This window comes from Microplitis mediator, chromosome 7 (genome assembly GCF_029852145.1).
Source record: "Microplitis mediator isolate UGA2020A chromosome 7, iyMicMedi2.1, whole genome shotgun sequence".
NCBI classification, from domain to species: Eukaryota; Metazoa; Arthropoda; class Insecta; order Hymenoptera; family Braconidae; genus Microplitis; species Microplitis mediator.
The window spans coordinates 25,061,254-25,086,310 of record NC_079975.1 but is presented as its reverse complement, the minus strand read 5'-3'; the positions used below and the strand labels follow the sequence as shown (position 1 = coordinate 25,086,310).

General features: G+C 28.9%; 1 protein-coding gene across 4 annotated transcripts; it reads left to right on the top strand.

Moving 5' to 3' along the window:
• Positions 1–1,542: 1,542 nt before the first annotated feature.
• LOC130672518 (thyrotropin-releasing hormone-degrading ectoenzyme-like) lies at positions 1,543–23,907 on the top strand. 4 transcript variants are annotated; one of them, XM_057477169.1, is made up of 16 exons: positions 1,543–1,888; positions 6,654–6,853; positions 7,778–8,159; positions 10,417–10,798; positions 10,886–11,041; positions 12,664–12,966; positions 13,046–13,226; positions 14,987–15,137; positions 15,226–15,307; positions 15,479–15,653; positions 17,498–17,696; positions 17,790–18,064; positions 20,033–20,217; positions 20,300–20,470; positions 20,644–20,866; positions 22,232–23,907. In XM_057477169.1, the coding sequence occupies exons 1-16, from the start codon at positions 1,840–1,842 to the stop codon at positions 22,379–22,381; spliced, it is 3,264 nt and encodes a 1,087-aa protein (XP_057333152.1). In that variant the 5' UTR covers positions 1,543–1,839; the 3' UTR covers positions 22,382–23,907. The 4 variants fall into 4 exon arrangements, with proteins under 4 accessions (XP_057333152.1, XP_057333154.1, XP_057333156.1 ...); XM_057477171.1 differs by lacking the exon at positions 1,543–1,888 and adding an exon at positions 2,419–2,520; XM_057477173.1 differs by lacking the exon at positions 1,543–1,888 and adding an exon at positions 6,409–6,477.
• Positions 23,908–25,057: the final 1,150 nt, after the last annotated feature.

The window sequence follows — 25,057 nt, the reverse complement described above, 5'->3', positions numbered from 1 at the left end:
AAAAGAAGTAAACGCGAAAAAAAAATTAATAATATTATAATTATTTTCCTTAAGGGGCCTACTCTGCCCCCCCCCCCCCCAAATTCAAATTATTTTTGGAGACATAGGTATTTTTTTGACGCGGCATTCAAACTGGCTCGGCCAGAACTAATCGAACAAAAGACATTAGAGATTCTCCGTCTACCTGAATCCATATTTCGCGAAACTTTAAACGCGATTTTCTCGAAACTGTCTTTTTCAAAACGATACCCACGATTTCTCAAGTTCTACTGGACCGATTAACCTCAAATGTTTTGAGAGTCTTCTTTATAGACTTCTCTATATCTAGAACTATCCTCACCCCCAAATTTCAATTTTTACTATTTTTAAAAAATTCGAAAAAGTCAAAAAAAGTGGTACAAAAATTCTTTTTTTTTTCAGGCATTCTCCATTTTGTGAAACATTTTTTTTTCAACTTTTCCGTAGTTCCAGACATTGCGACATTACTCTAGATTAATAATCTTTTTTTTTTTTTGTTTTTGATTACTAGGAGGGTTAGAATCGTGGGTATGATCACGTGCCAATTTTTTGAGACCCCCACTTCATTTTTAAAAAATTTTTTTTTGTATTCTTGAAATGTTAATAAATAATTTATGAAAAAATGTATAGTAAAAATATTAATTGCCTTTTTTTTACGGCACTTCAAAAATAACCTGAAATTCATGCCTCTACACCAGAATACCCCCTTAATAATATAGATTATTATTATTATTTTTTTTATTACAGATCATATGTTCAGACAATAGAGACGTTGTCTGCATCTGTAGGTGATAAGTTCAGTTGTCGGTTATAAATATTTTTAGAATCTTAACAAAACTAAAATGCGTAAAAATATTATCAATAATAAAAAAAATTTATACTTCAGTTAGATCCATAAAAATATATTTTACTTATCATTTAAATAATATTATATTTTATATAACTGAATAATAAAAATAATTAATGTGATTTATTTTTTACATAATAAAAAATCGTGTTAATTTTTTTTTTTTACAAGAGACTGACATTCTTCCGTCTTCACTAAGTAAACAAATTTAATTCGCATATTTAAAATACATGACAACTGTGTCAATAATTTTCATTAAATTGCCATCGTACAAGACAATTTTAATTTTTAAAAGTAATAAAAAAATTTTTATCGAATATTTTAACTTGATAATAAATTTTAATTTTTTTACATTGAAAAATTTTAATTATTTATTAATTTTTATTTCGACGACATATTAATTAATGAATTAACCGTCTTAAATTATTATTAAAACTCGTTAATCACTTAGCTGTTGATCGGTAACTGGAATAATTATTGATGCAAGCATCGATCGAACTGCGATGAAAAATCTCATGTAAAAAACTTATAAATAAATGAATAAAAGATAATCAGTTAGTCGGTAAGTTTGTTAGCTAGATAATTAGTTTAGTCATACATATACCGTTTTTTAAATAAAAATCAAGCGTCACATGTAATATTATATACAAGTTTAAGTAAGTATGAAATAAATACTGGTGGGGAGTTACCGATCGACTAGCGAATCACATCCGCGTATTCCAATCGCAGGTGGAATACACAGACTAATTGCACTTTACCTGTTCGGAATTGCGTTAAGAAGTCTTATAACATATTGTTTTCTCTTTAAATCTTTTTTACTGTGTTACTACAACAATAACAATAACCAGAACAATATTAATAATCGTAATAATAAAAAGTTAAACTAAAAAATAATAAAATTGTTTTTAATTGTTATTATTAATATAAACTTTGTTTCGTTAAACTAATATTTATTTTTTATTTTTATTTAAACAATGAGACGTGGGTCAGTAAATACGTGGGAGTCTTTTGGTAGACGTAATTGTGAGTATTTTACTTCGTAAACTAAAACTCTTAAATTATTACTAAACTGTGAAAATAAAAATTCGGCTGGTTTTTTTTTTTTTTTTTTACTTCACTAAAACTTTTAATGAGGATCGAGATTAAAACAAGACGAAGTAAAAAATGATAAAAAAATTGTGTAGTTAAATTTGGATTTATTAAAATCGATTGATCATGTATTGATACATATATATTTATATATATGAATCGACTTTGCATTTGTTCTTTCTTATTATATTGACTATGACGAAATTTATCGGAATTGTGGGTGACTAGGTACGGGACGACGATTATACACGACAATTATAATTGCAAGGGTTATAAACATACAAACAGTCTCGGATAACCCAGTTTAATATAACAACTGTGAACTCGATAGAACAGAGTTCGATTGTGTGATTGTATAGTTCTCTAGTTATCAAAGAAAAACAAAACTATTAATTATTTTATTTGCGCCTGTCTTTTTAATTAAATTTTTTTATTGTACAATTAATTCTGAAGTTTTTTTTTTAAATAGTTTTCGTAATTATTATGTGTGACGGAAAATTGTTAATTAGTTGGAAAAATGATGCCTTCTTTACCCTCGATGGATTATCATAAAATTTTTCGAAAATGTGAGGCATTAAATTTTTAAACTTTTATTTTGTCATCGAATCATTTTTTATTCAAGTTTTTTTATAGTAATGAAAAAAATCAAATTGTGTTTACTCTGCATATTTTAAATGATTTATTTCGACTAATTGAATTTTTCTTTAAAGTATTTTCATTGATTTTTGAAATTTTAATCGTATTTTTAAAAAATTTTGTTTTTTAAATTTAATATTTATATGTGGAACCGGGTGGGGAAAGTTGATCATGACGGATAATGCGGCTAGAGTTATTAATAAATAAAAATTAAATTCTCAAATTATTTGTCACTGTTTTAAATTGTAGAGAAAAAATAAAATAAAACTCTAGGTAAAAATCGGTCTATCGTTTGACCCTGCGGGCCAGCCCTAAAACTTCTCGCTATTTTCGAGCTCCGTGAGCTCGAAAACATTATTGTGAATACATTGTTGAGCTCTTCGAGCTCGAAAATACTTTTGTATGCCGTTGTTTTCGAAAAAAACGTTTTTTACCATTTTTTCTTCAACGATATTTCTCAAACGAATTGACCGATTGAGACGGTTGAGGTGGAAATCGACGTGTTTTATTGAGTTCTAAAGCTGATCAGATTTTAGAATCGATTTATCTAGTCGTTTTTGAGAAATTTCAAAAATACTAAGAAAAAAATTTTTTTTTAATTCTTTCGACAACGGTTTCTCTTGAACGAATGAACCGATTTTGATGATTGAGGTGGCATTTGACGGGGCTTATAAAGTTTTAGAGCCCAGTTCATTTTGGAATTAATCCATCGAGCACATTACAAGTTATCCAAAAAAAACATTTTTGAAAAAATTTTATTTTTGGAATATCTCTGAACGAGCTCTACCGATCAAGCTTAATTTTTCTCAGCTTTTAGATATTGACAAGCCGCGTCGAATGCCACCTTGACGTTCGAAATCGGTTCATCCGTTCAAAAGTTATAGATATTTACATACGTACGTACATACATACATACATACATACACTCGGACATCATCTTGAAATTAGTCAGAATAGCTCCTTAGAACCGTAAAACGTCACGATCTCTTAGAAATTCGATTTTCGAAAATCGAACCGAAACCAATAACCCCGAATTTTTGAAAATTTCCATTTTTTTTAGCAGGAAGTTAAAAAGTGTCATTGCCATAAAATAAAACAAAATTTTGCTTGCTTTAAATTATAACCTTTTTTCTAAAACAATTAAAGTCTACTTCGATACTTAAATTAACGAATAAATGAAGATTTATATAAATCGAGTGTATTTGGATAATTATTATTATATACATAAATATCTAGAAGTTCATTTTCACTAAAAGTAAGAGTATTAAATTATTGTTAAGAATTATAAATTAAGCAAAGAAATATAATTAAGATAAGAATCTAATTTTAAATACTTAAAAGACGAAAATTATAAACGTAATTAAGATTATATCATCTACACTAGCGCTTTTGCAATCTATTCACGGATAATGATCTGCAAATTGTATCCCGTTGTCCTCAGAGCTAAATTTTTTTTTCTTCAGTGGTTTATTTTCCTCCATAGTTTCGTTTCTTTTTGTTTAATTTTAATTAAAATAAAATATCTTAAATATTAAAGACTGGATTTTTTTTTAGATATTTAATATCAGTTGCATAGCTTTGTAGTGATAAATTTGTGCTATTCTCTTTTAGATCCGGTAAATAATCTCAAAAAGTAATTTTTCCGCGACGATATCTTTGGAACTACTCGACCGAATTGCACGTGTTTCGCGGAAATCAAAATTACTTTTAAAAACTTAGCTTTGATCGCAATTCGAGGCGAATCGATCAAGCGGCTTACTAGTTATGCAACAAGAACCTACACTGAAAATAAGATTTATTTGAGCCGACTAAGATTTATTTGAATCAAAGATATCGTATATTTGAATATGGCCAAATAAATATTTAATTGTGAGAAATATATAGTATGTTTGAGCAACTTAATTGCGCGAAATAAATGATTTATTTGTGATAAAGAAATGATCCAATTGCTGCACATAAGTGTTAGGTAGGCCATGTGCTTCAAATATATGTTAAGTATCGCCAAATTTGTCGTTATTCGTTACAAATTTAATATTACCACAAATATATCATTTACTTACCACAAATAGGGGTGGAGGGGGTAAAGTGGGCCCCTGGGGGTAGAGTAGGCCCCGTAAAATTTTCAAAACTTCAAAAAAAAGGGGCAAAGTGGGCCTCTCAAAATTTTCTATGCGCCACCCGATGAAAAAAGATTTTATACAATTGTATAAAATTATATACAAAAAATGGCCCGATCCAATTGTATACAACTGTATAAAAATTGTGTACAATTCTATACAAATTGTATACAAGTCTATATAATTATATACAATTTTATACAAATTATATACAATTCTATATAGTTATATACAATTCTATATAATTACAATATATAGAATTGTATATAATTATATTGAATTGTATACAATTTCTATACAAATTGTGTACAATTGGATCGGGCCATTTTTTCTATCCAATTATATATGGTCGGTATATAATTATATACAGTCTATATATAATTATATATAGTCTATATATAATTGTATAAAATCTTTTTTCATCGGGTATTTGCAAATATCACACGTGTAAAGAATAAAAAATATCAAATCCGAAATTTTTTGGAGGACCCACTTTGCCCCTAATTTTCAATTTTTAATTTTTAATGGACGCAACATAATGAAGTAAAAATAAGTATCAAGGGTCTAAAAAGAAGTAAACGCGACAAAAAATTAATGATATTATAATTATTTTTCTTAAGGGGCCCACTCTCCCCCCTTTCCCCTAAATGATATTTTTCAGTCAAATTATACAATTATTTGAACCAACTGTCATATTTAGTTACACCGAATATATTTATTTGTCATTAAGATAAATGAAAAAAGCCACCAAAAAAGAAAAATTTTTGATCGTCGGTTCGTTTCAAAAATTGGTTTGTTCGTTTCAAAAATATCGTGCAATAAATAAATTTAGACACACACATACACACGTCCATCTTTAAATACTTAAGATACCTTCCCGATGAAAAAAGATTTTGTACAATTGTATAAAATTATATATGTATTATATATGAATTATATATAAATTGGATAGAAAAAATGGCCCGATCCAATTGTATACAATCTGTATAGAAATTGTATACAATTTCATATAATTATATACGATTCTATATAATTATATACAATTCAATATAATTACAATTATATAGAATCGTATATAATTATATAGAATTGTATATAATTTGTATAAAATTGTATACAATTTCTATACAGATTGTATACAATTGGATCGGGCCATTTTTTCTATCAAATTTGTATATAATTTTATACAATTGTATAAAAACTTTTTTCATCCGGTTCTTACAAGACTTTAAAACGTCGAAATCTGTTGAAAAATCGGTTAACAAAAATTGAACCAAAACCAAAAACTTCCTTTTTTTGAAAATTTTCAATTTTCTTCGCGGGAAGTTAAAAGAAAAATTATTTCTCCATGATGATGTATCATTTGGCCTCGGATTACCTATGAATCGTTTTTTCTCTAACAACTCAAATTAAATAAATTTTAAAATTCAGTTTTTCAAAAAAATGGATCATAATTATTTTGAATATTAACATAAATTAAAATAAATAATTAGGAATAATAAAATAAATATTTATTTTACTGAAAGCAAATTACTATTAGCCTATTCATAAGTCTACTATTTGATAATAATTGATGGCCAATTAAACCACGTGGCCTATAATTACTTTATAGTCTGCATTTTTGTAATATTATCCAACACAAAGACAATGCAAATTCTCACGCAAGACTCGGTCACGGTTGCTATACTTTTAGTGTGACTTTAGACGTTGAGATATTTTATTGTGAAACGTGATTAACTGACCCTCAGTATATCTCGCGAATATATTTGGGTTAATTCTTATAAACATTCAAATAAAAAAAAAAAAAAAAAAAAAAAAAAACAACTTAATTTACTAAAAAATTTTCACAAAAAAAGTTTAAGAAGTAAAATAAAATAAAAATAAATCTGGTAATTAAAAAAATATTTTTTCTGGTTTCACTTTTATAATTTTACTAATTATTTTAGCTGATAATATGGCGCAATTTTCAAGTAATCGTCATGAATTTATGACAAGTGAGCCAGGAATGAATGGCATTGAGTATCAACGAGAAGGAGGATTTTTTTTATCACACAGAAAACTTGCTATTGTTATCACATCTATCTTCCTTTTGCTCGTGGCTGTTGGATTTGTTGGAGCTTATGCAGGAGCATTTCCACGTAAAAAGGTGTTTTTTTAATTTAAAAAAAAAAATAATAATAAATTTATGAATGTTGGAAAATCCAAAAGTGCACACCTCAATCGCTCAATTTATTTTTAATCATTACTTTTATTATTATATAATATTAATATATTTTTTTTTATTATGAACTTTTATTCAACTTACAAATTATCAATTTGATTTTTTTATTTTTATTTCTTATTTTCAGTTTAATATTTTTTTACTAACATTTTTTTCTAAATATCCCGCCTTGTTTTGTCTTAAATGTCGCATTTTTTTTCAAACATATTGATACGCTAGTGCTGCCACCAGTAGTTGATAGAGAGAAACAATGAAAAAAATAATAACAACAGTAAAAATAGCAGCTAAATTTTTAACGAAGAATCAGTTTTCACGTTTTTTATTAATTACACCAAAACAAAAAGGATTCAGATAGTAATTTTTGAAAGGGTTCTTGTGATCAGAAATACACAGATAATAAAAAAAAAACTAAGTCGATAAGTCTTGTTTTTCGAAAGTTATCGTGTTTAGACGAGTCCGAACACCACAATTGACGCACTGAGGGCTTCGGACTAAATCATTTTTTTTTAATTAATCACATCATTAATCAAATAAGGATTGCATTGAAAAATGTTCCTTAATAAATTTCCTTTAAAATGGCATATATCATTAACAACTTTGGTGTACTATAAAGAAACTAGAGAGGATTTAAAGTCAGTGAAAGGGCCGAGAGTGAGAGAGTGACAGTAAAGCACACCTAACGCTTTCGCGATTGAGGTGTGCAAAAGAAAAAATTTTTTTTCATTAAAAAATAATTATTTGACTGATATTATTATTTAATTAACTTTTTTATTAATTAAAAAAAATTATTAAATATGTATGCATTGATACACATTTTTTGTATATTATTATTATTTATTTATTTTCAAGATATTTGATACAACGGCATTGATATCTGAAGATGAAGGTTCAGAGCCACCGGATGCTGAAAAGTATTCTCTCTCGACATCCGTATTTCCCTCGAGGTATCTCGTAAAATTGACGCCGATTGTTGAAGATAATGAAGTTTCCCGAGTTCAGGGCCAAGTCATTATAGAGTTTCGGTACAATGGAACTATGGATCTGAAGCACATTGTCTTGAATGCAAAACACATGAACATTACTAAGATAAGGATGTGGTCTCTTGATAAAAATAAAGAAAGAGTGGAATCAGAACGAACAATAAATCCAAATGAATCTACGAACTCTACAAGTTCAACAGTTTCAACTACGGATATAAATCAAACAGTTTTGAACGCTACTAATACTACAGGTTCATCTTCTCTTAGAACTTTAGAATATATAAATGCCTTCACAAGTATTTCAACCGCCATATACTTTCTTAAATTCGAAATAGTGAAAGTAGTGACTATTCACTGATTACTAGTGAAAAGTATGTCACTGATTCAAATAGTGGTGTAATTTTCACTGGCCATAAGTAACTATTCACTGCCAATTAGTGATTGTCACGTGATTTTCACTAATTCGTTTTTAGAGAGTATGGATTCTTACATAAATCCATACTTCCCTGATTAAAAGAAACTATTCAAAATGATTTACTTTTAATACTATATAGATTAGGGTGGCTCAAAAAAACCAACTATTTTTTTTTTTCGAGTCTCGTATGAAAATTTGTTGGTTTAAGATGTTTTAAGAGGCCACTCCGAAAATCAGATCTATAAAAAATTTTCAAGAGGTCGCTCACGAATTTTGAAAATATTAAAAATGATTGGAATTCGGATTTTTTGTTTCTAAATTTTTTCTTCCTCGTGGCAACAATATTTTATATCTATAAAATGATGACTATGCTGAAAATTTCAGCCCAATATTTAAATATTTAAACGGCGCTCAAGAATTTTGAATATTAAGTGATAATATGTAACTAATACTTTGAATTAGTTTTTGTATTTTTTTATAACTCAATTATTGTCATTTCACTCAAATATAACTTTTGCATAACCGGAAATATACAGGACAGTCTTAAATAATAAAATTGGGTAAGTTTTGAATAAGCAAAAAAACCTAAAAATTGAATTAAAAAATAAAAAAGTATGTAAATAACTTATTATTTATATTTCTCGGGTGTATTTTCATTCAGTATGATACAAATTGATGATAAAAAAATTGAGAAACTTTATAATTAACATTCAAGGGTCGCTCGAAAACATCCAAGAGACAATACTCGGAAACATTAAAAATTCTTGAGCGACGTTTGAATATTTTAATTTTGGGCTGAAATTTTTAGCGTAGTCATGATTTCATAAATATAAACTATAGCTGACACGAGAAAAAAGAAATTTAGAACAAAAAAAATCCAAATTTTGATCATTTTTGATATTTTCGAAATTCGTGAGCGACCTCTTGAAAATTTTTTACCGAGCTGATATTTGGAGAGGCTTCTTAAAACATCTTGAACTAACAAATTTTCATAAGAGACTCAAGAAAAAAAAATAGTCGGTTTTTTTGGGCCACCCTAATATAGATATACATTCATCATTGAGTGGATCGTTTTGTTTAATCAGGGTTTTCTGTATGGATTCTTATGGGTTTCCATGCAATCCCACATAGATTTTTTTGATAGGGCATATACATATAAAATTAATATCAGTATCAGTGATATGTATTTAGTATAAATTTACTTAGAACTTTTTTTCGTGTAAATTTATCTTTCGGGCGGGAAATTTCCAGTAGAATATTTAGTCTCGACTTGATCTATTACGAGAAATTATTCTAATTGTCGCAAAACTCAATACCCGGGTCAAAAATAAAACTTGATTTAGACTTGGTTTACCAAGTTGAAATTTGAAGCCGTTTTTTACAAGACATACTCGACTTTTTTTTACGCAGATATAAAATACATTGAGTTTTCGCATTGGTTTAGACTTAACTGGCTTACTTAGTCACGATTTAAAACGAAAAAGTTTAAATCAAGTCGAAATTAACTCGATTTAGACTTATTCGACTTAAATTACAAGGCGAAAAAGTCAAAACTAAGGTGAATGACTATCGTGCTCGAAGTAAAGACGAATAAGTTCAAACTAAGACCAAAAAATACAAATAAGTTGAAATAAGTTCAAACTAAGATGAAAAAAGTTCAAAAAGTTTAAAAAAATTTAATTTAAATCGAAAAAGTCGAGATCTTATCGGAAAATCGTCGGCAAATAGATAACTTCAAAAGAAAATAAGGTGAAGCGAGCCTGAATCAAGTTTTATTTTTGACCCGGGTAGATTTATTTAGTACAAAATATAATAAATTTAAAATGATTATTCTTTTAAAAGATCCTTTCATAAATCATCTTAGCAAATTGATATTTTGTTACAAAAAATTCATGTTAAAATAAATTATGATCAGTTATTTGCTATTTTCAACGTATGATTACGAATCAAATTTTTAAATAAGAATAGTGTGTCTTCAGTCATTTAATTTAGATAAAATCAGTCTGTCTATTTATCCAAGCGACTTTACATACACGGAACTAAATGTTAATTTATTCTAAAATATTAATAATGACGATTTTTTTAATCTTCAGTGGATTCCATTCAGACTGCTGGGTTAATCCAACCTGATCAAAAACCCTCTTTGAACTCTGTACGAAACGTACGATCTCTTGATAATGAATCTAATTCTCAAAGTAATTTTTCGAGCATATCAAATAGCTCATTTACATCAGAAGCACCTGAAAGTTTATTTACTAATACAACTTCAATCCTAAATGCTTCAAACGATTCTAAACTGGCTATTGAAGAGATCAATATCTCTAAAAGTGACGTTGATGAAGAGCACGATATCCTCACTATTATCCCAACCTCGGCCATCAAGTCCGGAAACTATTCCCTGGAAATTATCTATGAAGCCCGCACTGACAATCGGACAGTACTTGTCGCTAATTTCAGTGATGAAATTAATGATCGGTAATCATTTAGTTTATTGTTTCATTTGATAGACTTAATTTAAATGATTAATTATTGTTTTAATAATTATTTTATTTTTATGTTAAGATGGCTAATGGCTAGTAGATTGAAGCCTATTAATGCTCGTCGGCTTTTTCCACTCTTTGATGACGTAAGACTAAAAGCACGATTCACTCTCTCAGTTGCTCATCCAATTGGAATGACTTTACTTTCTAATACTCCAGTTAAATTTAATGCCAGCATGTAAGAAAACAAATAATAAGTGAAAAAAAATTGGTGATGTTTAAAGTCATCGAAGGCAGGGTAAAATTGAGACTTACAGAAAATAAGGCGATTCAAAAAGAATGAATAATTTTCTCCAAGTTTAATTTAAGGGAAAATTACTCATATTTATTTGATTTTTTTCTCAATTTTATTGATGAATTTAAGATTAATGATATTCAAATTTATTTTAGACGTCATATTTATTAGTCGAAATGTATAATTTTGAAAAATTAACTTTCAATTAATAAAATAGGGGAGGGTGGGGCAGAGCGGCCCCCCTAAGCCAATTATTATTTTTTGTGGCTTTCAACCATAAGATCACTTTACTTTTGTCCTATTTCGAACAAATTTATGGACATTTTGCCAAAATTCTGAAAAATTTTTTTTTTTTGTGGGGCAGAGCGGCCCCCCTTCAAAAAGTGATAAAAAAAAATTTTTTATTCGTTTTTTTTTTTTTTTAATTGTTTTCATCATTAAGAATGTATTTCTTTCTCTTGACAACTATTTTTGGTTTTATATTACTCGAAAAAAATTTTTTAAAGCGTAAAAAATCGTTCACTCTCGATTACCTTAATTACTAATTGTTATTTAATAAAAAAAAAAATCAATTCTATAATTTTACTTTATTTCAAAAATTTATCAACTAAAAAAAAAATTTAATTTTTATAAATTTTTAGTGACCAAAATTGCCTCTTACGTAGAGAAACGGCCGAAAAATATGAAAAATTAATTTTTTCGGAAGTTTCGGCTGGTCCATTTTGCCCCAGGTGTTATGCGTAGGGCTAGAAATGTGGAATTATAATAATTTTTTTTTAATTTGACGATAAAAATATGAAAAAATCACTTTTTCAAAATTTTGGGCTTGTCCATTTTGTCCCAAATGTCATGCGTAGGGGTAAACATGCGCAAACATATCGGATTTATAGTAATTAGTCGAAAAAAAAAAAACTTTTTTTTTTGGTCAAAATTTCAGGGGGGCCGCTCTGCCCACCCTCCCCTATATATATTTGATCAATCGAATTTTTATTGACAAATATTTAATCAATTGAATTTTTTTACGGATAATTTGTCTACAGATTTTTTGTCCGCGTATATTTTGTCTGATGGATATTTTGTCGCGGATCTTTTGTTCACGGATATCTAAGCGTGTCACCGTAAAACGTATATCTAGTAAATTACATTTTTTTATCAACTATTAATTTCATGTCGCTAACTTTCAGGTTTAAATCAACTTTGTCTTAAAAAAATTATATTTCTAAGAAAATAAGTTAATTATCTCTTTCAAAATTTGACATACGTAAGAATTATTCTTATGTTAGCATAGTAAAATTACCTGTTTTTTTTTCGTGTATAAATTAGTACAGTTTCCAAGTATTCAAAATATTGTTAGTAAAAAAAAAATACCTAATGATCAAAACAGTTAATTTTAAGTCGAAAGATAAATAAAATGAGGAAAATTTATAATGAAATTTTATCATATATAGTTTTAAAAAAATTCGAAATTCGCTTTTGATACTAATAATTTATGTTCTCTATTTTACCTCAGCTTCATTTATACACACATGTATAGAAGTATATTTTAATGAGAACTTTATTTTTAGACCAGATAATTGGGTCATTGATACATTTGAAGAGACTCCACTTCTTTCTCCTCATAGTGTGGCATTAATCCAAGGTCATTTATTATCAGCCGGAAATGTCAATGTTAGTGAACCACCAATTCCAGTTAACTTCTGGACTGAACTAGGAGTGAATTTAAAACCAACTTATTTACAAAAAATGATTAGTCATGTAGTGAAAAATTTTGAAGAATTATTTTCCATGAAGTTTCCTATGGCGAAGTTAGATATTGTTAGTGTTCCATTTGCTGACAATTCAGGAACTCCTGGATTAATTTCTATCACGTAAAACAAAAAATGATTCAATTGTTTTGCATGTTCAAAAATTTTGATTGACAGTAAAATATTTAATTAATAATTATAGGCAAAATCTCTTTAATGTGAGTGATACATCGCCTGGAGTGACTAGATATGAGACACTGAAAACGCTGATTCGATTGATAGGTCGACAATGGCTCGGGGGATTAGTCAATTCTCAAAACTGGACTGACGTTTGGATTTTGGAGAGTTCATTGATTGATCTTCAACATTATTTGGTTACAAAGGTAATTTATATATATATATATATATATATATATATATATATATATATATATATATATATATATATATATATATATATATATATATATATATATATATATATATATATATATATATATATATATATATTTTCTACTATTAGTAATAAATTTTCTTGTATTTTACAAAATTACCATCATTTTATTCAAATAAAAATTCTACGCTGAGAAAAAAAGTAAGTTTCTAGAACTACGAAAATTTATTAAAATAGCGTCTTAACGGGGGGGGGGGTCGGGTCAAATCGTGAAAAAAACGCTGTTTTTATGAATTTTTTTTAGGCGTATGGATTGAGCTAATTTATCAAAACTTTTTGAACATTATTAAGTATATATTCAACAACATTAGGTAATTTTTTTATGGAAAAGTATCCGCAAACAAGCCGGTGACGGAGCTTTTCCCAAAACGTCTTTAAAAAAAGATGATTTGCGGTGAGCAGTGTATCTCAGCTGGAAATTATCTGAAATAAAAAACCGTTGAAATTTAGTTAAAGCATTATTAAAACCTCCCCCCAACGTTCCCTAATTATTTTTTTTCATTTTTTAATGGTCATGTAAAGTAAAAACTGCTATTTTTTACAAAAATTTGCGCCGTTTTGCAGCTGGAAAACCTTCTTGATGTAAAAAAAAATTCTAAAACAACGTTGGGGGAGGGGGGGGGGGTATTTTATACGTAGAACGTGTGTACCAAGTTTGAAATAAATCGGTAATGTAATTTTTAAATAGCCCATGTAAAAAAAATTCGTTCAAAAAAGATTCCAAAAAAGTTCCGCATGTGGAACTTCTAAACATGAGACAGATTAGAACTTTTTTGGAACGTTAGTAATTTTGATGGTAAAAAAAAAGTTTTTATGAGCGAATTTAGAGTCAAAAAAGGACGTTCTTGAAAGTTTTTGGAATTTTATGGACGTTTTTTTTAGTTCTATAAAAAATTCAAAAGTAGTGATTTTTGAACTATTTTGGAATGTTTTTAGAACGTCTTTAGTCTACAAAAGATGCAAAATTAGTGATTTTGGAATGCCTTTTTTAGTCCATAAAAAAGTCAAAAGTGGTGATTCTGGAACTTTTTTGGAATGTTTTTGGAATGTCTATTTTAGTTCTATAACAGGTTGTAAAGTAACGATTTTTGGACTATTTTTGAATGTTTTTGGAACGTCTTTTTTAGCTTCCGAAAAATGTCAAAAGTGGTGATTATGGAACTTTTTTAAAATGTCCATATAAAATTCCAAAAACTTTCCAAGAACGTCCTTATTTGACTCTAAATTCGCTCATAAAAACTTTTTTTTTACCATCAAAATTACTAACGTTCCAAAAAAGTTCTAATCTGTCTTATGTTTAGAAGTTCCACATGCGGAACTCTTTTGGAATCTTTTTGGAACGAATTTTTTTTACACGGGAGCAGTGCTCACTCGATTTTCAAAAATTCATAGCTCAAAAACTATCGAGTTTAGTGAAATTTCATAAGAAAAACTTTCGTTTGGAAATCGGTCAAAATAATTAAATAAAAATATCTGACCCCTGAAAAAAGATTTTTTAAACAATTGCCTTTGAACAATTGAATCCTGGGTTTTCAAAAAAAATCATGTGATACTCGGGTTTTACGGGTTAGAATACAGAAAAGTAAAACAGGCCTAGACTGATTTTTTTTTCAGTGTAGTTAAAAATATGTCTCCCTTATTTGATCCATCGAAAACTAAATAAATAAAATAAATATGATAATTTTTTAGATAGACCCAGCTTTTAATCACACGACATTTTTATTAGACGTTCAATTGGAAGCTTTTGAAGCAGACGGTTACAGTGTATCACAATCATTAAAATCCAAAGTAAATCCAGCTTATTTAGAAGCTTTTCATCCAGAGCAATTATATCATCGAGGTAAAAATAAAATAATTATTATAATTGTAAATTACAATAATTTAATAACTAAAAATATCCTAGCCATATTTTAACTGCTTGCTCGTAGGTGCATGTCTCTTACATATGTTGCATGGCGTGTTGAGGCAAAATGACTCTAGGACTGGCTACAGGAAGTTCGTTTCACGGTGGTGGGTACTCTTAAAAAAAGAAAATTAAAATAATAATGAATGAAGAAAAAAAAAATAAAACATTATTATACATCCTGTTTATATAGTCAATTTAAATTCCTCTGATAACTTATTTCCTCTCGTTATTTCAAGGACAGTAATTTAAAATAAAATATGTGTCAATGTTATTAGGTCCAATGGAAATGCTGACGTGAGTTCATTCCTCGAAGCAATGACAAATGAATCAAATCATCATCCACAACAAGTCAATCTTGTCGATTTCATGGAATCATGGATAAATAGTCATGGATATCCAGTGGTATCAATTAAACGTGATTATAAAACAGCGACTGCTAAAATTACTCAAGTATAAAATAAATTTCATTTCATTACAAATAATGATGGAAATTTTTGTAAATTAAGGGGGACCACTAGTGTGAAATTTTGAAAAAATCAATTTTTTGCATATCTCGATAGTTTATACCATTAAATATAATATAGGGAAGGAGGGGGCAAAGTGGGCCCCTGGGGGCAGAGTAGGCCCCTTAAAATTTTCAAAACTTCAAAAAATATCGCAGCAGTCTATTAAAATGACTTTTATATTATTAAAACACAATTGTTTTATAGTTATCGCGTGCCAAATGCCAAAAGGGCGTATTACAGCAGTTAGATAGGGTTCCATGCCAAAAGGGCGTATAAAAAAATTTTTTTTTGCCATTCTTTTTAGAATCGCTCGAAACGTAAAGATCTGCAAAAAAAAATTTTTTGACGTACTAACGCCAAAAGGGCGTATCTTAAGATATAGGAAATTTTCGGTCTAAAGCCAAAAGGGCGTATAAAAAAAAAATCAAAATTTTTCGAAATTTCGAATAGAAATTCCGTATTATCAAGTGAACAAATAAATTTTTTAAAAATTATAATTAAATATAAGTTGTTTCTCTTCTCTTTTAATTTTGAAAAATTTTAATTATTATCTTTATAAAATGTTAAATTAAATATAATTTGTTTCTAGTTTTACTAGTTTAATAATAAAATATTTTAAATTTGAAATAATCAATCTTATTTTTAAACTTTAAATACAATTAAAAGTCGACTACTACCAAAAAAAATTATACGCCTTTTTGGCTTTAGATCACTAAATTTTCAATTCCCTAAAGCCAAGCTTGAGACATACGCCCTTTTGGCTTTGGAAATTTTTTTTTTTCATTTTTAGGCTTAGAACATGTTTTCAAAACGATTGGCACAAAAAAAAAAATATAACCCCTTTTGGCTTTGCAAAGCCAAAAGGGCGTATAAAAGTTATACGCCCTTTTGGCATTTGGAACGCGTTATTTGCAAATATCACACGTGTAAAGAATAAAAAATATCAAATCCGAAATTTTTTGGAGGGCCCACTTTGCCCCTAATTTTCGATTTTTCAATTTTAATGGACGCAGCATAATGAAATAAAAATAAGTATCAAGGGTCTAAAAAGAAGTAAACGCGTAAAAAAAATTAATGATATTATAATTATTTTCCTTGAGGGGCCCACTCTGCCCCCCTCTCCCCTACTAAAATTTCCAGTGCATATCTCGAATAGTTTTTTTTGAGTTACAGCCATTTGAAGAGCAGCCTCTTATCGGTTCTCGAAAATACTTTTTTCAAAATTGCTTCAGTTATAACTCGAAGACAAATTATCCGATCGATTTGATTCAAATTCCCGCTTCTTTTATATATATTTCCACGTACCCTGCACCTCCATTCTTCCGATCAAATCAAAAATGTAATTTTCGCAGGCCAAAAATCGTCGAATTTTCGCTCAAAATTTGAAATTTTGTTTAAAAACTTCACCATTTTGTTAAATTTAAATTTTTTTCTTAGCCCGAGGGTCATGGTACGAAAAATACCTTCTAGTTTGATAGACTTTTTAGTTTTTTTTAATTCATGCACTGTGAAGGTCGCTATCACTGCAGTGGGGGAACTTTTTTTTTTTTTTTGGAGCGTTGGGAGGTTGTGAATAACTCGCTAAATTTTGAATTTTTTGGTCTAAAAATTTTATCTTATATTCATTATATATCTACAAATATACCCTTGATATATTAAAAAATTCCATACAGTAGTTTTCTTTTAAAAAATTTCCAAAAATTATCTGTTATTCAGGCGATTACACTAGTGCCCCTTAAAAAAAATAAAATAAAATACGAGAAATAAAAAATAAATAATTTTGTTTAGAGTCGTTTTAGGTTTGATAATCGTACATTAGATGATCAAAAACCTTGGCATATACCATTGACATGGATAACAATTGATAAAAATTGGACATCTCCATCATTCACTTGGATGAAACCCGATGAAAAAGAAATGACATTGAATAATGTAGGAGTAGAAGGAGATGAAGAATCGTGGGTAATTTTTAATGTTAATTCTTTAGGTAATCTTACATTTTATATATATGCATATATATTTATATTATGAAAACTAAAAAGTTTATAAAAAAATAATAGCTCGACTTATAAATTTGCAGGATACTTTAGAGTAAACTACGATAGTAAGAATTGGGAATTGATAGCAAATGCTTTAGAAAACAATCCCTCGATATTTCCTTCCTCGGTAAAAGCTTCTTTGGTCGACGATGTTTTAAGTTTAGCTTTTGTGGGATCTACGTCTTATTCTACTGCCTTTAACGTTATCAATTATTTGAAGAATGAAAGCCAACCGGAGCCATGGACCGCACTCATGCGTCACGCGATTAAACTAGATCTTGTTTTATATGATACTCCAGTTTATCCCCACTATCAAGTAAGGATATATTTGTTTAGTTTTTTTTCTTCTTAATTTATTCATAAAAAAATATCGTAATCAATGAAATGATAAAAAATATATCAGCTCAAATAACAGAGTATTCTTAAACTCGTCAAATCTGGTCACCCCTTTTAATTGTTGAATTAATGAGGGCGCCACTGGAAGATAAACTCGGCATTCAAGAACCGGAGATGTTTATTTTTTTGAAATCAGGGTCGTTGAACTTTACAAGAGTATCAGAGGTGGATTTACACTAGGGGCAGTCGGGGCAAGTGCCCAGGGCGGCAAATTTTTTAGGGCGGCAAAATTTTGAAAAATTAAATATATGAATTATTAGTTTAAGTAAAATTCCAGTATTGGGGCGGATTTTTTCCGGTGCCCAGGGGCGGCATTAAGTTTAAACCCGGCCCTGAAGAGTATATATGCCCGGGTCGAGAAATTTGATCTGATTTTAGTCTAATTGGACTATTTGATCTGTTTTTGATCTTTTATAAAAATTTTAAGCTGTTTTTGATCTGTTGTTTTAAAAAACAATTTCGTTACGGGACAGACAAAACTAGATTAATTCTTGAACTTTCAAAAATTTTGGTTCTGAAAATTTGAAAGGACTAAACTAGATTAAATCGTGGACGTAATATTTTTATTTATGGGCAATATTTATGAAAATATATTAAGTTACAGAATTGATTATGTTTTGTTTACTATTTATTTAGTGTCTTTTGTTCAAAAATGTCGCCAGTTAATGAAAGTTTGACAGCTTTATGTTTTAGTTGTCTTGACTGAATATTTATAGTATTGAATGAAAGTAATAAAATAACTCTTAAAATGTCAAGAAATTTTCCTTATTTACTGGATAAAATCGAAAATATTTTGGCATTAGAAACCATCAAAATTCTTGTGACATCTTATTACGGAAGCGCATTAGCATGTTTCAAATATCAAGAAAATTAAAACAAATTTATGAACCTATATTATTATTATTATTATTATTATTTATATTTGTAAAAAGTCCTGTTTTTGATCTAAAAGCGATTAAAAACAGACTAAAAATTATAGCAAATAAAGTCTGTTTTTGTCCTTAAAAACGATTGAACCCAGACCATGAATTATAATCAAAAATCCTGTTTTTAGTCTGAACGCGATTCCCTGATTAAACAACTGAATTCGATCAAATTTAACAGAATTGAATTTTTAATTCTATTTAATTCAGATAAATTCTGTTAATTCGGTACCTAACCTAAAAATGAATTTTGTCTAATTCGGCAGGAAAATCAGAATTTGTCCAAATTAAAACGAATTTGAATAATTCTATTCGGTTTAATTCTGATTAATTCGAAAGTAATTCTCCAATTTCTGGTTCTGAATCCGAATTAAACTGAATTAAAACGAATTTAAAATTTTTAAATCGGTTTTATTCTATTTAATTCAAATTCAAATTTTCAATTCAGTTGAATTCTGTTTTGCAGAATTTGACCGAATATAACAGAATTAAAATTTTTAATTCGGTCGAATTTAGTTGTCTAATCATGGTTTAAAACAGACTAAATATCATACGAGAATAAGTCTGATATTGGCCTGGATAAGGAATAGTACGGGCAAAAACAGATTAAATTCTTATATAAAATATATACGATTTATAAACTTAAATTCAAGAAAAAATATTTGAATTTATCATTTATTTTAAAACAGATCTAATTTTTTGACCCGGGCGATTTTTCCGTGTAGATTCCTATATAGATTCTTCCGTGGATTTTTCATACAGAAGACCAAGTACCCATACTTTCCTATATGAATTTCTACGGATTACCATCCCCTTCTATTTTTTTATGGTATATTTTTGTTTATAGCACAATATCGATGCTTATAATAAGACCTTTTGTTACAACTGCCAGAAATGTTAATATCTTATTTGTTAATCATAATTAATTTGTAATATCATATAAAAGCTTATAAATTAAATTATAGAAATTTATGAGGAAATTAACGTCAAATTTATTTGATGGAGTGGGCTCACAAGTTACTAAGGGAAGTAGAATGACTTTGATTGCACATCAACTAGGTTCAACATTTGAGAACCCTGCTCATGTTGAATGGGCAAAGAATAGTTATCAGCATTTCAAAGACTCAAATTCTTTAGAATTAAAATATGAGTAAGATTTAAGTAATTACTTATACTAAAGAATATTTACAATAGATGGGGACAAATATTAATTTTGTTATTAAAACTTCCAGAGTGCCTTCATATCTGCGTGAGACACTTCTCTGTACTTTTGCTAAGCTTGAAGATCAGCTGGGTTGGGAATGGTGGCGTGAGAAATTAGGTAACATCACAAAACGTGATACTGACAGAAATTCATTCTTGTCGTCTTTGGCTTGCTTCCAAGTACCTTGGATCTTACAAGCGTAAGTTAAAAGTTTGTTTCTGTTTTAAGTTAAACAAGTTCATTAATTCACTGTTACATAATCAGCTTACAAGATTGGCTACAACCAGAATAGCCTAAAATTATAGCTGTAGTATACTTGTGAAAATCCATTTTAATTATATACATATTTAAGTATAAAATAATTTTTTTTAGAGTTTTAAATGAAATTGTTAGAGGAGACTTAATCGAAGCACAGGATGCTATAATTATTCTTCGTGCATTTGATGATCATCCAGTATCTGCTCAGGTGGCATTTAATTTTGTACAAAAAAATTGGGCAGAAATATTGAAAAAATTCCGAAGGTCGTATCCGGTACTCAGAGCATTTGTTAGTTCAGTAGGTAGCGGGTTTACTAACAATAAGGATCTTATTGATGTGAGTTTAAAAGTTACATTTTTATTAATCACTGCACAAAAAAATAGTAGTTTATCTATCGAGTGCGAGTGTGAAGATTGGTGCCTGAGCCGAAAGCGAGGGATTGAGAAAGTTGACCTTTACGCCATCTGCTGAGAAAAATTACAAACAAATTGATGGTTAACAGTATTAGTTTAGCATTATCAGTGTCTTTAGTTACTTTTTTTTTAAATAAAATAAATTTTCGAGATATCTTTATCAAAAGTATCGCGTTGTGTTTGCGACTGTTCAAATATGCCGTATAAAAATAATATACAGGTGAAATTTTATCGTTTCCCCTAAAGTTCACTGAAGACCGTGTGGATAACCTTCAAATCAAACGTCAAAAATACTTACGATGATTGTAATATTGGAAACACTGGTTTAGGCGACAATTGCAGGTTATAACTGATTGCTAATTTAAATCTTCGGTTTCTATTATATTTAGAATATGACCAGATTCAAATAATGTTGATCCTTTTTTATCGTTTTGACCTCTAACCCGATTATTTTTAATCGGTAAAAACCTAATTTTTTGTTTTTATAAAAAACTAATACTGTTTACTACAATGCGTACATCGCCATACTTTTTTTATTTAACACTAGGGCGCTCTAATTTCGACGAAAGTGCTGCCTCTACAGTTCTTGCACGATCGCAATACACGAGCGTCTTAGGCTCGATTGTACTAGATAAATACATTAGTTTTTGTGACAGATATTTGAAATGTACTAAATGGCAGGTTATAAGCCCGCGTTTATTAATTTGATAAAATTTTTTTGAGTATTTGTTGAAAATTAGAGAGATGTCGATAAGTGTACGAATTAAAATGATGATAAATTTTGTCACAAGATGGCTCGTTGAGTTACTTCGATATTTTTTGGTCGTTTGCTATCGCACATGTAACCAAAAAATATTTTTTGATCCGATGATGACGTCACTATGAGAACGATTAGGTATCTTTTTTACCAGCTGTAACTTATCTAATATTTTTAGCTGCCAGCTATAGGCGCTAAATGTCGTACATTTCAAGTGTCTGTCACAAAAAAGAATAACTCGACTTAAAAATTATTTCCTTCGCCCAATAATATTTTTTTGAACTAAGAAACTTTTTTTTTAACTTCCCGCTAAGAAAATTGGAAATTTTTTAAAATTCGGGAAGTTATTGGTTTCGGTTCGATTTTCGAAAATCTAATTTCTAAGAGATTATTTTTTATGATTGTATGCATTAGAAAAAAAATATCTAAATATTTGAAAAGTACGAGCTGGGCATCAAATTCTTCTGCACTATCAATAAATTGATAAATTTTTTTAACTTTAAAGTGATTTATTATTTATATTTTTTATAGTTTCAAAATTTCCGAGATGGTAATTACGAAAGTCTCAAACCTGTTGGCTACATCACAGCATTCGTAGAAGCCAAAGGTACATCATGGATATCATTTTTGAATCATTCACTTTCTGATTTTGAAAACACTATCAATAGGTTAAAAGATTGATCATAAGAAAAATTTTATAAAAATGATTATAACGTACTTAGTCGGTACTTACTCGATTTAATGAACAATGAAAATATTCTTCATTAAAATATTGTAAGATTTACGAAAAAAGTTAATTGCCACAAGTAATAAATATTTGAATTATTGTTGATTTAGATTTCGAAATAGAGTAAGAAAACTTAGTCATGTATCAATAGATTCAATTTTAACGAGATTTTTAAATTTATGATTTGAATTTTTTTATGAATTTTATCTTTAAGAATTGTCGCACAAGTTCATATTTTGAAAATCTTTAAATTAATTGTCATGCTTGTGGAAAAAAATGTGAAGCTTGAGGAAAATTTATAGAAATTAAAAGTATTTCAAATTTTTTGAAATTGTGTAGATACTTCAAATCATAGGGTATGATAAAAGCCTCAATTATTGACGTTACTTTAAGTACATTAGAGATTATAGTTTATTTATTATATTTAATATTAAAAATAGGTACAATTTTTGAACGCTTTGTCTTATTTGATGCTTCTACTGATTAAATCGATCGTTTTTACTGTTAATGAATAAAATTTTTAAATAAGTATATAGAGCATTTTCAATATCATCACTCAAATAGTAAGGCCTAAAAGCGGGACTTTGTATATTTTTACTCAAACGAGATGATTTTCATCAATCCGCCGTTAAACTATAAATAGTTTGCGCGGGATTATTAATGGAATTTCCGGAGAGGAAAGTACGACGGGCCCACGCTTGGCCCAAGTATGTAGAATCGGGCCAAGGTTGTAAGCCAACCTTGACCCAGCCTTGGTAGAAGTCTGGAATGATAACACAGGGCCAGTCCTGGTTGCTTGACCTGACCCATGCTTGGTTGCCAAACCTGACCCATGCTTGGTCGCCAAACCTGGTCCATGCTTGGTTGCCAAACCTGGCCCATGCTTGGTTGCCAAACCTGACCCATGCTTCATTGCCAGTCTTGGCCCAAGCCCGGGTAATCATTGTAACGGCCAGGAGTGAGTATCAAATCTTGAGCCAAGCATGGGCCAATATAGGTGTGCCAAAGCTAGGTTCCCCAGTGCTGGGCCACCCTAGCGGATCCAAATTACGGTAATTTACTGTAGTTTGCGGGATTTTACCGTAATTTGTCGTGATTTATCTAAATTACGGCATTTTACCGCAAAAATCTTTTCTCTATTAAATTATATTTTTAATGATAGATGATATCGCCTTTTTTATTTATCAGGTTCAATGTTACATATTTAACAAATTTTAAGATATACATATTAATTGCAGATTCTAACGATAATTATAATAATAATAGTAATAATAATATACTCATTGTTCAAAATATAAAATAATTATTTAATTTATCCGTTATAAATGATAAAATATCTCGGTTGATAATTGATACTGTTACAACAATATTGTAAATGTCAATAATAATTATTTGTAATAGGTAACAAGAATAAAACAAATAATAATAATAATATCTCTAAGTTTTAGCTGTAATACATATGGATGTGTTTTTTTTTTTTTACAAAATTGTTTCCATAATTTGTCGTAATTTTATTAATTTTCACAAGTGAAACAATTTTAATATTAATATTTAATAACTACTTATATTATAAGCATGTTATAATTAATCGTCCTCTAGCGGATCCGAATTGCGGTAAATTATGGTAAGTACCGTAATTTACGGTAATTTTCCGTAATTTACGGCATTCGGAAAATTTACGGGATTTTACGACAAAATAGGTACTTTGCGTAATTTCACGCCAAAAATATAATGTTTTACCGTAAATTTACGGTAACGGAACGGCAATTTACCGAAAAATTAGGGCGAGCCTGCGGTACTTTACAGTATAGTATTGCACACCCTGGCAGATCCGAATTACGGTAAATTGCGGTAATTACTGTAATTTACGGTATCCAGTAGATTTACCGCAATTTACGGCACAGTGCGGTGATTTACCATAATTACGTTATTTTACCGCAATTTACGGAAAATCGCGGTAAAATAACAGAAACTGCGGTAGCTGAGGTAAATTGCCGTAATTTACCTAAATTGCGGCAATTCCGCTAGATATCGCAATTTACGGTAATTACCGTAATTTATCGTATTTCGGATCCACTAGGGCGGTAAAAATAAAAAAGCATACGGTGCTTACGGCAAAAGTGCCGTAAACTACCGTATAAAATTGCAAATGACCGTAAATTGCCGTAAAAACCCGCATTTTATGGTAAATTACAGCACAATGCAGTAAATTACAGTAATTTAGCGTAATTCGGATCCGCCAGGGCCTAATTCTTTTATTTCAGACATTAAATTTCTATTATTTTAAATTTGTATTTTTTCTACTAGATTCGTTTGACTATTTTCATATCGTATATATTTACGCTAGTTGGTTTTGTTGGGAATTTTTTTCATTGTAATAATGTAATGAATCAAATAGTCACAATGCACGGGATATTGGCAATATTTTTTTTTCTTTTTTTTTTTTTTTTTACAAAAATTATTTTTGAATAAGAATTTCTATTAAAATGTTTTCTGTCAAGTTAACGTTGTTTTATTACATTTTTATTATTTTTTTTACTCAAACCCCGTGCGATCGTGAATAAGTGAATCCCCCTAATAATTATACTTACGGTTTTATTTTATTTTTGTTCAATATTTACAATCTTTTG